General features: G+C 42.3%; 1 protein-coding gene across 2 annotated transcripts in view; it reads left to right on the top strand.

Annotated features, from left to right (window-relative positions):
* Positions 1–13,677, top strand: part of LAPTM4B (lysosomal protein transmembrane 4 beta) — a 63,276-nt gene that overhangs the window by 16,034 nt on the left and 33,565 nt on the right. For both annotated transcript variants that reach the window (XM_020903159.2, XM_070477359.1), the window contains exon 2: positions 7,399–7,510. In XM_020903159.2, the coding sequence (XP_020758818.1) occupies positions 7,399–7,510 (112 nt within the window). The remainder of the gene's footprint in view (positions 1–7,398; positions 7,511–13,677) is intronic.

Below are 13,677 nucleotides of genomic sequence, written 5' to 3'. Positions count from 1 at the left end.
CAGATTTGCTTGTTAGTGACCATCTTCTTACCAGTAGTTGTTTCTTTTTAGAGAATGAGGTATAATATTAATATTTTAAAATAAGTTTTCTATTAAGAACATTTTTGAAGCTTGAGATATTTTTTCCTGATCATAAAAGCAACTATGCTCTTGTGAGATACTCTGAAGGATACAAAAAAACATATAATGATAATGAAAGGTAAAAGGCAGCAGCAAAACTACCACATAGTTTATAACATTGTGTGTTTTTAGTCTGTGATTTATGCCTGTGAACATAAATAATAAATAGGAATAAATTTTGCACTGTGGTTATCGATTAACATAGTGTGAACATTTTCTCGTCATTAATATTTTTTAATACAACTTTTAATGCTTATGTAGCAGTCTCTGGTTGTAATCTTATTTAGTCATTCTAATTCTGTTTAAAATTTTCATCACTGTAAGTCTGCAGTGATCATTTTTGGACACAACTTTCTGTGCAGAGTTCTGATTGTTGTGTAATGATCATTCAGTGAGTTTGAGTGTTCTTAAGTCTCTTTTATTGAGGCTTTTAAAAAGTGATAATTGCATTTTACATTTTCAGTTGTTTAGATTCAAGCTGCAAGTCTCACTCTTCATTTAGGATCTGGTATGATTTAAGGGTGAAGAGCACTTTGGATCCCCAGAGAATATACAAGGGCCTGACACCACTTAAGTAATGGGACAGACGTTGAATTTATTTGCATGTGGAAGTAATCATTGTCAAGAACTAGGGGAAAAATATGTGACACCACAGGGACACTTGGCAAATAGAACGGGAACAGTTTGTACATGACCTCCCAAAACAGACAGAGAAAGCTCAAAGGTTGGTGAACATGAACCCAACAGGAACGTAAATAATCCCTCTCTTTCTTTTATATTTTGATTAGCTACAGTCTTTACATAATGTGCTCCTGGCAAATCCTAAAGTCCTAACCGTCTTCTTGGTTCTCATTTGGTAGTGACATTTCATTCTTGGGCAGAATGGATGACGGGGTGATTTCTGTGTTCTCTTTTCTGGGAAGTGCTTCTTTCCGATGTTCTTGGGGGCTTTGACTTGTATTTGACCTTTTCCATCTGACCACCACTATCTGCCGTGGCTAGTTCTGCACATACACCCCCGTCTCCCCTTCACACGGACCTAGGTCCTCATGGGTCACCCTGTTAGCCTCCTGCGTTCACATCCTGCGTGGTGTCTCAGATTCCCATCTAACACCTGAGGTTTCATATAATAACCCAGTAAACGTGTGACAACACACAGACCTTCTATTACGAAGGTTTCGCCCGGGGATTAAAAGGGCGCAGTGGTGAGTCTTTGGTGATGTGTGATGACCTTGCCATTACGTCTTGGTGTTATTTGTCTCCTGGACCCGGGACCCGCTCGGGAGCAAGAACGCACATAAGCAGGAGCCGGAACTCGGACATTGGGAACGATATGACTCGTTCAGAGACTGATCAGGAGAGAGGGCAGCAGCACTCAGGACTGCGAGTCAGGCCGTCAAGAAGTGGGTCAGACAGATACACCCAGAGGTTGGGCCTGAGGACCAAAGGCTGAATAAAAAGGCTTCCAGGCCACGTGGCTGAGCTGACACGATAAGTTGGACAGCTTACAAGTACTGTGGGCTTCCCCGGTGGCTCAGTGGCAAAGAATCCGCCTGCCAATGCAGGAGACGTGGGTTCAATCCCAGGGTTGGGAAGATCCCCTGGAGGAGGAAATGGCAACCCACTCCAGTATTCTTGCCAGGAGAATCCCATGGACAGAGGAGCCTGGCGGGCTACCGTCCACGGGGTCACGAGAGTTGGACACGACCGAGCCGTGCACATATATGCGAGTGCTTTTCCCACCTAAAATCAACCTTCTCATAGTCCTTATTTCTGATAATGACTAGATTTTGTCACCCAGCCTTGGAATTTCCGTCTCTTTTTTTGCTTCTTTTTTGTCTTTGCAGCTTGTCAGTTCCTATGTCTCTAGTAATTTCCCCTCCACATGGAAAGGCCTTGGCTCTTCCACACACGGGACCTAAGACAGAAGTCACTTAACCTCCCAAACCGACGCCTAAGATGACAAACGTGACAGGACTGTCATGAGAATCGGGGTGACATGGATCAGGACCCTCACTACTGCTCAGCCAGACTGTTGAAGGGCTTCCTGGTTGCTTTCCGGCCACCAGTTTAGCCCCCGCAGCCACTCCCAGCTCCATCTTGCTCACAGCAGCTCAGATCACGTCATAGCCCACCTCAAAATCCTTTAAAGTTGCCTCGTGAACTATTTGGACACAGCCCCGCATTCTTCGCTTGGTTTGAGGACCCACCAGCCCCGCAGCTTGCCTTTCTGGTCTCAGCCCCTCGCGATTTCCTTTGTCTACTGTGTTCTAACTAAATCCAGCTGCTTGCTGGTCTCAGCACAAACCCCTGTTCCAGCGGCCTCACTCACACTTTAAATTGTTCTCTTTTTTTTTTTTTTTGGCCTCACCACATGGCTTGCAGGGTCTTAGTTCCCTAACCAGGGATTGAACCCAGGCCCTAGCAGTGAAAGCGCTGAGTCCTAACCACTGGGACTGCCGGAGAATTTCCAAAATTGTTCTCTTGGGTTCCAGAACCTTCTCGCTTTTCCAGTCCCTGTCCTGATGCTCCACTGTACCTCCCCGTGACCCCGGGCTCAGCTGCAAGCTTCTGCAATAACTTGCTCTGATTTTCCATTATTCTTTCTCTGAAGTCTTGTCGTGCTTCCTCTTTTTTGCTTTGTGTTATTTGGGTGCATGATTTATTTACCCTCCTGAATCCTGGAAGGTTCTTCCTGAGCACTTAGCAAAGCATCTGCTCAATTTTACTAATTGCTGGAGGCAATTAGTGAAAGTATTATGATAAGTAAACCAAGTCAAGGGGATAATAACAAGCTGATCAAGAGTTGACAGGCAAAAAAAAAAAAGTTGACAGGTCCACCGGAACCGAAAGGACAGGGATGCAGCTGCACGGCCCTGTCTGGAAGATTGGAACCAGATAATTTTCTGATGCCAGCCAAGAGACTTTCTGTGGTTCTTGTTGAGGTCTGTAGATGTAAGGCAACTAATTTTAAGTCACTGTTACATGCCAGCCACTCTTCTAGGTGTTTTTCCTAATACACTCCTTTGAACCTCAGATTATTCTCCATTGGCTTTTGTTTATTTTCTGACTGCTCCTCGAGGCATGAGGCATGTGGGATCTGGGATCTTAGTTTACTGAACAGGGATCAAACCCAAGCCCCCTCCATTAAAAGTGTGGAGTCTTAACCTCTGGACCACCAGGGAAGTCCCTCCACTGGCTTCTTGTTATACTTAGAATAAAACCCAGATTCTGAAACTAGACCTCCATGATCCCTAAATCTGGCCTGTATTTTCTGACCAGACTCACTGCCCCGCCTCCTCACCTTTCCATTTTTTCCCCTCCTTACTCCAGTCCTTCCTACATTAAAGCTTCACCCATGAATCCCAGATTTATGTGTGTTTTTTTCAGACCCAGTGTGATAACAGAAGTAAGTGCATTGCCTTTGATGTTTTATTTTTTGAAACACATTCTGATCTTATTTCAGTCCATAATCTTATCCAAAGATAAGAGAGGATAAAATTCCAAGAAAACTTGATGATTTCGCAGAGCTCTTTGCTAAATCATCTGCCAGTTGTGGGACTAAATCTAAATCATACTTTCCTTTAAGCTTTAGATATGTTCTGAAAGGCTTTCTTCAACTAGAGTTTCGCTAATAATACTCTCTTTAAAATCTGCTGTGAAATTTCTTGGTTCTTTGGAGAGAAACAAGAAACTGGCAGTTCTAATAGCCACTGTGGGGAGGCTGACTGTAGGAATAGGAGAGAGACTTAATGTTCGCTGTATACCTTTTTGTACGTAAATTTTAACCACATGCTTGTGGTATCTGTTTAAATGAGTTATATATATATGTTCTGGAAAATTACCACTCATTATTATAACTCCTTGAAAAAGCAGTCTGACCATGTTAGACAGTTGGGAAAATAAAGGAAGAAAAAAGGTTATTCCAAATTCTACAACAATCCTAAAACAACCACTTGGGGTTGCCATTTCATATTGGATTCTAGAATGGGTATTTTGTAAAATGAATAACCTAATTCTGCATTTAACCTCTTCTGTGAGTGCCCTGACCCTGTAGCAGGTCACTGTCGATCCATACCTCCATTGGAGACTCCTGGACACACAGAGACATTTCTCCAAAGGAGACTTGCAGATGGCCAACAAACATATGAAAAGATGCTCAACATCACTCATTATTAGAGAAATGTAAATCAAAACTACAATGAAGCATCATCTCACACCAGTCAGAATGGCCATCATCAAAAATCTACAAAAAATAAATGCTGGAGAGGATGCAGAGAAAAGGAACACTCTTGTACTGTTAGTGGGAATGTAAAATGATACACAATGGAGAACAGACACTATAGAGAACACTAAGGTCCTCTAAAGAACTAAAAATAGAACTACCATATGACCCAGCAATCCCACTACTGCGCATATAATCTGAGAAAATCATAATTCAAAAAGACACATGAGACTTCCATGGTGGTCCAGAGGTTGAGAATCTGCCTTGCAATGCAGGGGCCACTGATTCCATTCCTGGTCCAGGAAGATCCCGCGTGCGGGGGGCAACTAAGCCCATGCACCACTACTAAGTCCATGTGCCACAACTACTGAAGCCCGTGCACCATACAGCTCATGCTCTGCAACAAGAGAAACCACTGCAATGAAAGAAGCCCACATACTGCAGCTAGAGACTAGCCTCTCTTCTCCGCAACTAGAGAAAGCCCTTGCACAGCAACGAAGACTCAGTGCCAGCCAAAAATAAACATATTTTTAAAAAGACACAGGTACCCCAGTGTTCATCACAGCACTATTTACAACAGTCAGGACATGGAAGCAACCTAGACGTCCATTGACAGATGAAGGGATAAAGACGTTGTCGTATACATATGTTAAATACAGTGGAACATTAGCCATAAAAAGGAACAACTTTGAGTCAGTTGAACTGAAGTGGATGAGCCTAGAGCCTGTTATACGAGTGAAGTACATCAGAAAGAGAGAAACAAATGTTGTATATTAACGCTGACAACCTAGAGGGGTGGGATGGGCAGAGGGAGGCTCAACAGGAAGAAGATATATATGTATACACATATATACATGTATATATGCATATATATATGTATACTTATTTATGGCTGATTCAAGTTGTTTTATCAAAGAAACCAACACAATATTGTAAAGCAATTATCCTTCAATTCGATAAAAAAGTCCCTCTTCCTTGCTTCCAAAAAAAAAAAAACCTCTTCTGTACCTTGGTATTTCCAAATATGATTTTTAATAGTGTATGTGTGTGTAGTGTGTGTGTGCGCGTGCTGAGTCATGTCTGTCTCTTTGCAACCCCATGGACTGTAGCGCGCCAGACTCCTCTGTCCATGAAATTTCTCCAGGCAAGAATACTGGAGTGGGTTGCCATTTCCTTCTCCAGGGGATCTTCCCGACCCAGGGATTGAACCCTCATCTCTTGCATCTCCTGCGTTGGCAGGCAGATTCTTTACCAACTTTTAGTGCTGCTTTAGGAAACCCAATTTTTACAGGAGGAAATGTCTTTAGTTATTGTTGTTAGTAGAAGAATTTTCTTTATGCATGAAGGTTATTCCTCTTTTTCTCTGTTTTGACCAGTGTGAAACACAGAGCTCTATCTCAAGTTTCTCAATGCAAAACAGAAAAAGAGACTCAGATGTGTAGAACAGACTTGTGGACTCTGGGAGAAGGCGAGGGTGGGATGTTTCAAGAGAACAGCATTGAAACATGTATATTATCTAGGGTGAAACAGATCACCAGCCCAGGTTGGGTGCATGAGACAAGTGCTCGGGCCTGGTGCACTGGGAAGACCCAGAGGGATCGGGTGGAGAGGGAGGTGGGAGGGGGGACCGGGATGGGGAATACATGTAAATCCATGGCTAATTCATTTCAATGTATGACAAAAACTACTGTAATGATGTAAAGTAATTAGCCTCCAACTAATAAAAATAAATGGAAAAAAAAAAAGAAATGACCCATCCCTTCTGGAGCCTCACCTAAGCTCTAAAACCTGCCTCACCTTCAGCCCCATCAGTGTTGGTCCCGTGTATGCAGCGGGGCAGTTGGAAAGAGAAGGCTAGAAACGCTGCAGTGAAGTGGGCAAAATCTCACAGTTGGTGGGATGTAACGAATAAGGAGGATGGGAAGCCCAAAGATAATCAAGGTTTGAGTAAAAAGAAGAGAATTTAAGATGCTAGGTTTTCAAATTGAAATTCTTGGATCTCAATCCCAGTTTATTTGCCTGATCTTCAGCAGCGTTCTTAACCCCTAAGCGTCAGTTTTCTCATTTACAAAACAGATAATTTAGCACCTACTTCAGTGAGGCTATTGGAGGACTAAGGAGAGAAACTCCACATAAAGCACCTAGCATAGTGCCTGAATGTTTTCCACTTCCAATTACTAATGGCAGTTCTGCATTTTAATATTATACATTTTTATTTTATTTCTGTCTGTGCTGGATCTTCATTGCCGCACACAGACTCTCTAGTTGCGAGTATGGGCTACTCTCTCATTTGTGAATCGTCCGCTCTAGGGCACACAGTCTTGGTTGCTCCGAGGCATACGAGATCTTCCCGGACTAGGGGTCGAGCCCGTGTCTCCTGCGTTGGCAGGTGGATTCTTACCCTTGGGCCACCAGGGAAGTCCATGATTCTATTTTTAAAGATAGAGAACAGAAAAGGAGGATGAGAGGTGAGCGATGTTAAGGAAGCTGATTTCTGCTTAAGATAGGTTGGGTTTGAAGTACCCGAGGGAAATGTATTCAGTAGTTTCTGGAAAACAGAAATAGGGGCCTGGGATAGACTGGCCTGTGCCACTGCGGAAGTTAAGGATCTTCCGTGAAATAGCTTTGCATTCATTCTCTGCCACCCTTCCTTGGATGTGCTCGTAACTCTTGTTGTCTGAACCCGTGGACAATGTTTGGTCACTTGAACAAACTTGAGGTTGCTTGAAAAGAGTGTGTGACTAGCTGGAGAGTTTTTTCCAGCCACTGGCCTCAGGGCTTCTGTGTGTTTCTGCAGTGCTCCAGGGTTCCCGGCCAAGGGGACAGTGAGCTGAAACCAGCTGTCGCCTGCACACCAGGCCACGTGCCCTTGGCTGCATGAATGGACTGGCCATGTCTCTGCCTTGGGAATGTTTTTCTGCTCCCTCTGAGGTTGGGGCTTTTTGTTGACAGTCCAGCAACTGTTGAAGTTAAACTCCACATGGTCCCTCTAATTTTGTGTTGTAAGGGCCATATACTGGGGTTCATTAAGGTTTTTTCTTTTCTTCTTGCAGATCCTCAATGCCGTGGTACTACTAATTCTGTTGAGCGCCCTGGCTGATCCAGATCAGTACCACTTTTCAAGTTCTGAACTCGGGGGTGACTTTGAGTTCATGGATGATGCCAGTAAGTACATCAGACAATTGTAGATATTTTGGTATCTTCAAGGGCAGGGAATCCGGCTGCCAGTTCTTCCTGTTAGATTATAAATATTGATTCATGGGTCCATTTGAACTGATGCTTCACTCTCTTCCCGTCGTTACAAATCAGGACGACAAATATTTATGTGCTGCATGTGTTCTGTCTGCCTCTAAGGGCAGGAGTCTCCATCATATCTCTCGTCTTTCTTTTCTTCCCTTCTTACGTTAACTTTCCTGTTTTTTAAAATTTTGCTTTGTGTGAATCTTTTTACACCCTGGGCCTTCTGGCTCTTTGAGGGGGAGAGGGAGTCAGGAAGGAAGTTTCATATCTTATTGTGTCTTTATCTCTCAGTATTTACCTTTCCTTCAGAAAGTGATCTTTCTCCATTCTGGAAAGGCTTCTGATGGTTATTTTGTTGCTTTTTCCAGATAAATAGAAATGCACACAGGGATGTGGATGTGGGGCGTGCAGAAAGGAGGCTAGGTACCCCCTCCCACCCCCACCTCCCCACACACATCCCAAGATCAGGGAAGCCTGAATGTTTTATAACTACAGTCATGCTGTGTCCATGCTGACTGAGAGGAAGAGTGCTGTGCACAGTCCCGGACAAAAGGTCATGCAAGTTTATTTTCACTGGCCTTGCAGAACTTTAAATGCATTAAAAAAATGTGTCTGGAACAAAGTGAGTAAGGTGGAGAATGGCTGAAGGTGCAGTTAAGAGATGGACTAAGAGCCTTCAGCAGACATGGTGAGACTTGTGAAATTTATTCTCAGTGAGAAAGTCGTTTTAGTATTTCGTGGTTATGAACTGATGTGTGTTTTCAGAAGATCCTTTTGTTGCTGAGTAGAGGTGCGTTAGGGGGCTGGGTGTGGGAGTACAGGCCCCGGACACTGGTTTGGGGGTGTTTCTCTGCAATCCAGGCTACACTGGGGATGAGGAAAGAAGGTCGGTGTGGAGATGGGATCGACAACTTACTGCTACGGGCAGTGAGAAAAAGGGAGGAGTCAAAAATGACTCCTACTTTCCATCTTGAGTATATGACCTGTATCTTTTCAGGAGTGAGAGAGTTTGGAAATGGGAACACACCTTGCAGGAAACTTGACTGATTTATTTATTTATTTTGACTTATTTAACACATCTATTGTAAGCATTCCAAAATGAGCAAGTTTGTCCATCTCAATCACTGGCCTAACTTCATTTCCTTCCTAGATGACTTTTAGAAGCCTAGTAAACCAGTTCATTGCCTTGGGTTAGACCTACTGATTGCATGAAGGCACTGGCCAAGAAAACTCAACTGATTTTATTGGCTTAGCATAGTTGTTAGGAGTGTGGCTCTGAAGCCAGACCATACTTTGAAACCTGACCCTGCTGTGTGTGAAATGGGCTAACATTGGGTTAGTTAATGACGTTTGTGTGACTTAGTTTCCCCCTCTGAATATAGGGATGATTGTAGTATCTGCCTCCTCAGATTGTTCTGGTTGCTAAGTTAGTGTATGAAAAATGCCTCAAATGGGATCTGGGCCATAATAAGCACTCAATATATTTCACTGGTTTATAGGCTGTTCCTTACTTAGATATAGCAAAGTGGAGAGATTAAAAGGGTAGTTGGGTATGTGAATCTATAACCCAGATGTCTGGGAAGGGGTAAATTTGAGGGCGTAAGTTTCAAAAAGACATTTCCGGTAGGGAGATAGTAAAGAGAAAAAAGTGCAGGATTGGGTCATGTAGGAGCCCTGATGTTAGAAATCAGGGGGAACAGCCTGAGAAGGGCTGGAAGTGAAGTAAATGGGAAACCAGGAGATACTTTACAGCCATCCTCTCCCACCTCCGAGCTTCAGAGACCAAGGAGTCAGGGCGTTAAATCATCCTGGGGGCGGGACCTGTCAGACAGACGTGACTTCTGCTGTAGCATTGCTCATTCTCTCTATTCTGGACAATCCTGTTACTCTGGTGAATTCCCCCAGAAAGGATAATGAGTTCCATTAATATTAAATTAATATCTCGCTGCCTTCCTTCCCTTGAGTTAAAAGGCCATGCAAGCTATAAATGTAATATTTGATTGACATTTAGAAGTAATTTATCTTTCACTATTTCCAGTAGTAGGATTCCTTTCCTAAGTAATTGAGGTTAGAAGAAGAAACTTTAAATGATATAGCTACGGTTGTATCTGAATCAAGTAGTAACACTGCCTGCCTTGTTCTAATTGCCGGAGATTAAGCTGAGTAGTCACTGCCTAACAGTATTGTCTTAATTTAGCTGACTTTAAAGGCTTGCTGGTACTCAAAGCTTTATAACAGTAATTATTTTGTAATAACCTGGATACTAATTCCAGTGCATTTGCAGTTTCATATCTTTGAAAGAAATGGTTTATAATTACTTTTAGGACAGTCTATTCATCTTTTACATTACATGGTTGAAAAGATACACAAGGATAAATGTTCGTTCTCTTGAGTGAATCTTTTTCTTAACTGCTTTCCTCTTACATTTCCTTTTTCATATGTTTTGATCTCTTTTTAAGAAGAAGTTTGTTGGGGACTTCCTGGTGGCTCAGTGATAAAGAATCCACCTGCCAATGCGGGAGACATGGGTTCGATCCCTGAACTGGCAAGATCTCATATGCTGTGGATCAACAGCCTGTGAGCCAGAACCGCTGAGCCTTGCTCTGCACCAGGAGAGGCCGTGGCAGTGAGACGCACACCCACTGCAACTGGAGAGGAGGCCTGGCTCACCTCCACTAGAGCAAGCCCGAGCAGGAGCAGAGACTCAGCACAGCCACAAATAAATGAATGAGTAGATTTATTTTTAATAAATGTTTGTGGGTCAAAGGTCATCGTGGCTGACGACCCTTTCTGTATTTAACATACACGAGTATAGAACTTGAAATGGGTACGGTCAGTTGCTCTGAATTGTGCTTGAACATTATAGTATGCAGAATAGCAATTTAACATTATTGTCTTTGGGAATGGCGGTAGCCATCTCAAGATTTTATCCAGGACAGAACAGGAGTGTATCTCACAAGATGGTGAGATCCCTATGATTTACATCGAAATGGAGGATATAGGAGAATCCACTGGGATAAAGGAAAGAGAATCAAGATTTCTCTTTTTAAAAACAGCTAGCTCTTGAACATATGTATTTTTACATGATTTATATACAAAAACGTGTAATACATTTACAACTTATAAACATATTTATATGGTTTAAAAAAATGGAACACCCTAGGAAAGACTAGAAAACTGCCATAGATTTAGAGAAACAAAGGAGATCCAGCTACATGCAGTGTGAGACCCTGGATTAGATTCTGGAGCAGAAGAAGGACATTAGGGGGGAAGCAGAAACAGGTAAAATTCAGAGAAACAGATTTCATGGTTTTATTTGTGAAATATTAGTGGACTGGCAAGAAACTGTCACAGGAGGTTTCAGCGCCAAACATGCCAGATAGCAGATTATCCCAATCAATTTCTGATTCATTTTGCAGCAAAGTTATCTTTCAAGCCAAACTTAACTTGAGTGTGTGTGTTAATTGCTCAGTCATGTCCAACTTTTTGTGACCCCACAAACTGTAGCCCTCCAGGCTTCTCTGTCTATGGGAGTCTCCCAAGCAAGAATACTGGAGTGGATGGCCATGCCCTTCTCCAGAGGATCTTCCCAACCCAGGGATCAAACGTGGATCTCCTTCATTGCAGGCAGATTCTTTACCATTTGAGCTACAGGGAAGTCCAAAACTTATTCATTGGGCAGATAATATGTGACCATTAAAATAATAAGAAATTTGTTTCTGAGAAGGAAATGACCATTGGAATAATAAGAATTTATTTACCATATATAGACATCTCTTTTAAGATAACGTTTGTTGAAGAAAAGGTGGTCTTTAAATTGTTCTGTGTGAAATCAAGAAAGAGAAAAACAGATATTTCACAAAGGAAGGTATTCATATGACTAAGAAACATGAAAATAGTCTTCACATTACTGGATATAAAAGAGCTGGAAATTACAAGCCCAGTAGTGACTCATGACGCTCCTTCAGAGTGGCAGCCTGGACAGGACTGCCAGTACCCCTGATGGCTGTGGAGCCGCCGAAATTCTCAAGCCACAGCTGGGAGTGTGATCTACCACTTTGGGAAAACTAAAGCTAGATGTGCACCCACCCTATGACCCAGCAGTTTCATCCCTCTATGCAGCCTGCGGAAAAGAACGCTTGTGTCCCTCATAAGCCATGTATAAAGATGGCCATAGACTTTTTGTTCATAATAACCCAAAACTGGAAGCAATCCTCTTGTTCCCAGTGGTAGAATGGACCGAAGTGAAGTGATCATAGATAAAACCATCCAAACCAGATGGGTGCTGAGGGTTCATTATACCACTCTCTGTATACTGTGTGTGTTTGAAAGTATTTGCAAACATGGAACTAACACAGAATTTATATGCACAATATATAAGGAACTCTGACCATATGATAATAAGAAGACAACTGATTTAAAAATGGATAAAGCAGAAAGTTGGAGAAGGAAATGGCAAGCCTCTCCAGTATTCTTGCCTGGGATATCTCATGGACAGAGGAGCCTGGTGGGCTACAACCCACCTGGTGGCAAAAGAGTCTGACATGATTTAGCAACTAAACAAACAGAAAGTAAGAAAAAGGTTTCAAGGAAAGGATGAGGCCATATTAAAAGGATACAGTAAATATTATAAAAGAATATGACCATAATAAGACAAAATCTCAACTACAATGAACATGTTAAATACCCTGTTAAAATAAAGAATTTCGGATTGGGTTTTAAAAATCCAGCTATGTGTTACTTGCAAGCAGTAAAATTCAGGTTTGATGGACCTTAAAAAAAAAAAAAAAGAAAGTTTTGATGATAGCTAAGAAATAGAAGGGGAAAAAAAGATCAGCTGGGGCCTTTCCTATGGCTCTTGGCACCACATTGGAAAAGGCTCAGGTTGCCTACTTGCTCTCTATTAACATACCCCCAAACCAGCTGGGCAGTCAGTCCACTTGAGCACATCCCCATGTTTTGAGGAAATAGACATACAAATGCAACAGCAGAGGAAGTGAAGCCTTAGGAACCATCCTGGCCCTTTAGTTTTATCCATCTGCCCTCCTACCCTTCCATCCTTTTCATCTTTTTATCCTTTTAAATATCCTTTTAAATGTGGCTCAAAAGATTGTGTATTCTACACCTTGTTAGCCATCTTATTTTTCTAAAAAGGTAATTCAGTGAATATTTATTTTCAAGATCTTTTTACAGAGATGTAGGTCTAAGAAGACTACTAGGGGTGGTGACGTAATTTGCTTGATCAAGGCCAGATGCTAACTGTCCCTAGATATGAAGGAGCCTTGACCTCTTTCTAGGGAGCACAGAGCTATCTTTGGTTAAGGGCCAACCCGAGGCCGCCTCACAGCAGGGGTCAGCCTCTTATTCTCTCTGATGCCAAAGTGCAGGCCGGTTGATGATGGCCCATGTGAGTGCCTGCTGGGAGCAGAGAACTGATGAGGGCTTTGTTTTTGTGCGTGTGTGTGTGCGTGCGTGTGTGTGTAGGAGGCAAGGGGGAGCTTTGTATTTTGCTCTCAGTAGGCTCATATTATTGCTGTGAATACATCTGAAAAGAGTTCTCTCCTAGAATTAATTGTGAAAATATACCTCAAATATTGTTTCCAGAAGCCAAAAATGTGGCCAAAAATTAGAGAAAAGTGAGCCATAAGAATGCAGGTAAGAAAAAAAAAAAGAATGCAGGTAAGAATACAAATGTAAATCAGGTAGTTATCTACCTAGCTACCAGTTTTATGGAAAGAAAATCCAAGAAACATAAAGGGAGAGTAGAAAAAGAACTAGGTTAACTTTAACAAAGGCATTTCCTTTTCTGTTTTCAGTGATTGGCTGTGTGTCAGGAAATGTTTTCTAATTATGCCTTTTGTGGCCTGTGGTGTAGCTTTTCTTCTGAACCTTTTCAAATGAAAACTGCATCATTAAGCCAGGAATTTAACGTAGGAAACAAATTTGCAGGCAGTGTGATCTGACTGGTTAGTGTACCGTGCACAGAATGAGTAAAGGATATTTCTGTCACTGACCCGTAGTTTACTGGTTGTAAAAATCCCTATTAGAACCAGTTCCTCATTTGCCCGTTGACATAATTACAAAAAGAATGA

This window comes from Odocoileus virginianus, chromosome 15 (assembly GCF_023699985.2).
Source record: "Odocoileus virginianus isolate 20LAN1187 ecotype Illinois chromosome 15, Ovbor_1.2, whole genome shotgun sequence".
NCBI lineage: Eukaryota > Metazoa > Chordata > Mammalia > Artiodactyla > Cervidae > Odocoileus > Odocoileus virginianus.
The sequence above is the reverse complement of the archived record's forward strand: the minus strand, read 5'-3'. Positions and strand labels throughout refer to the sequence as shown.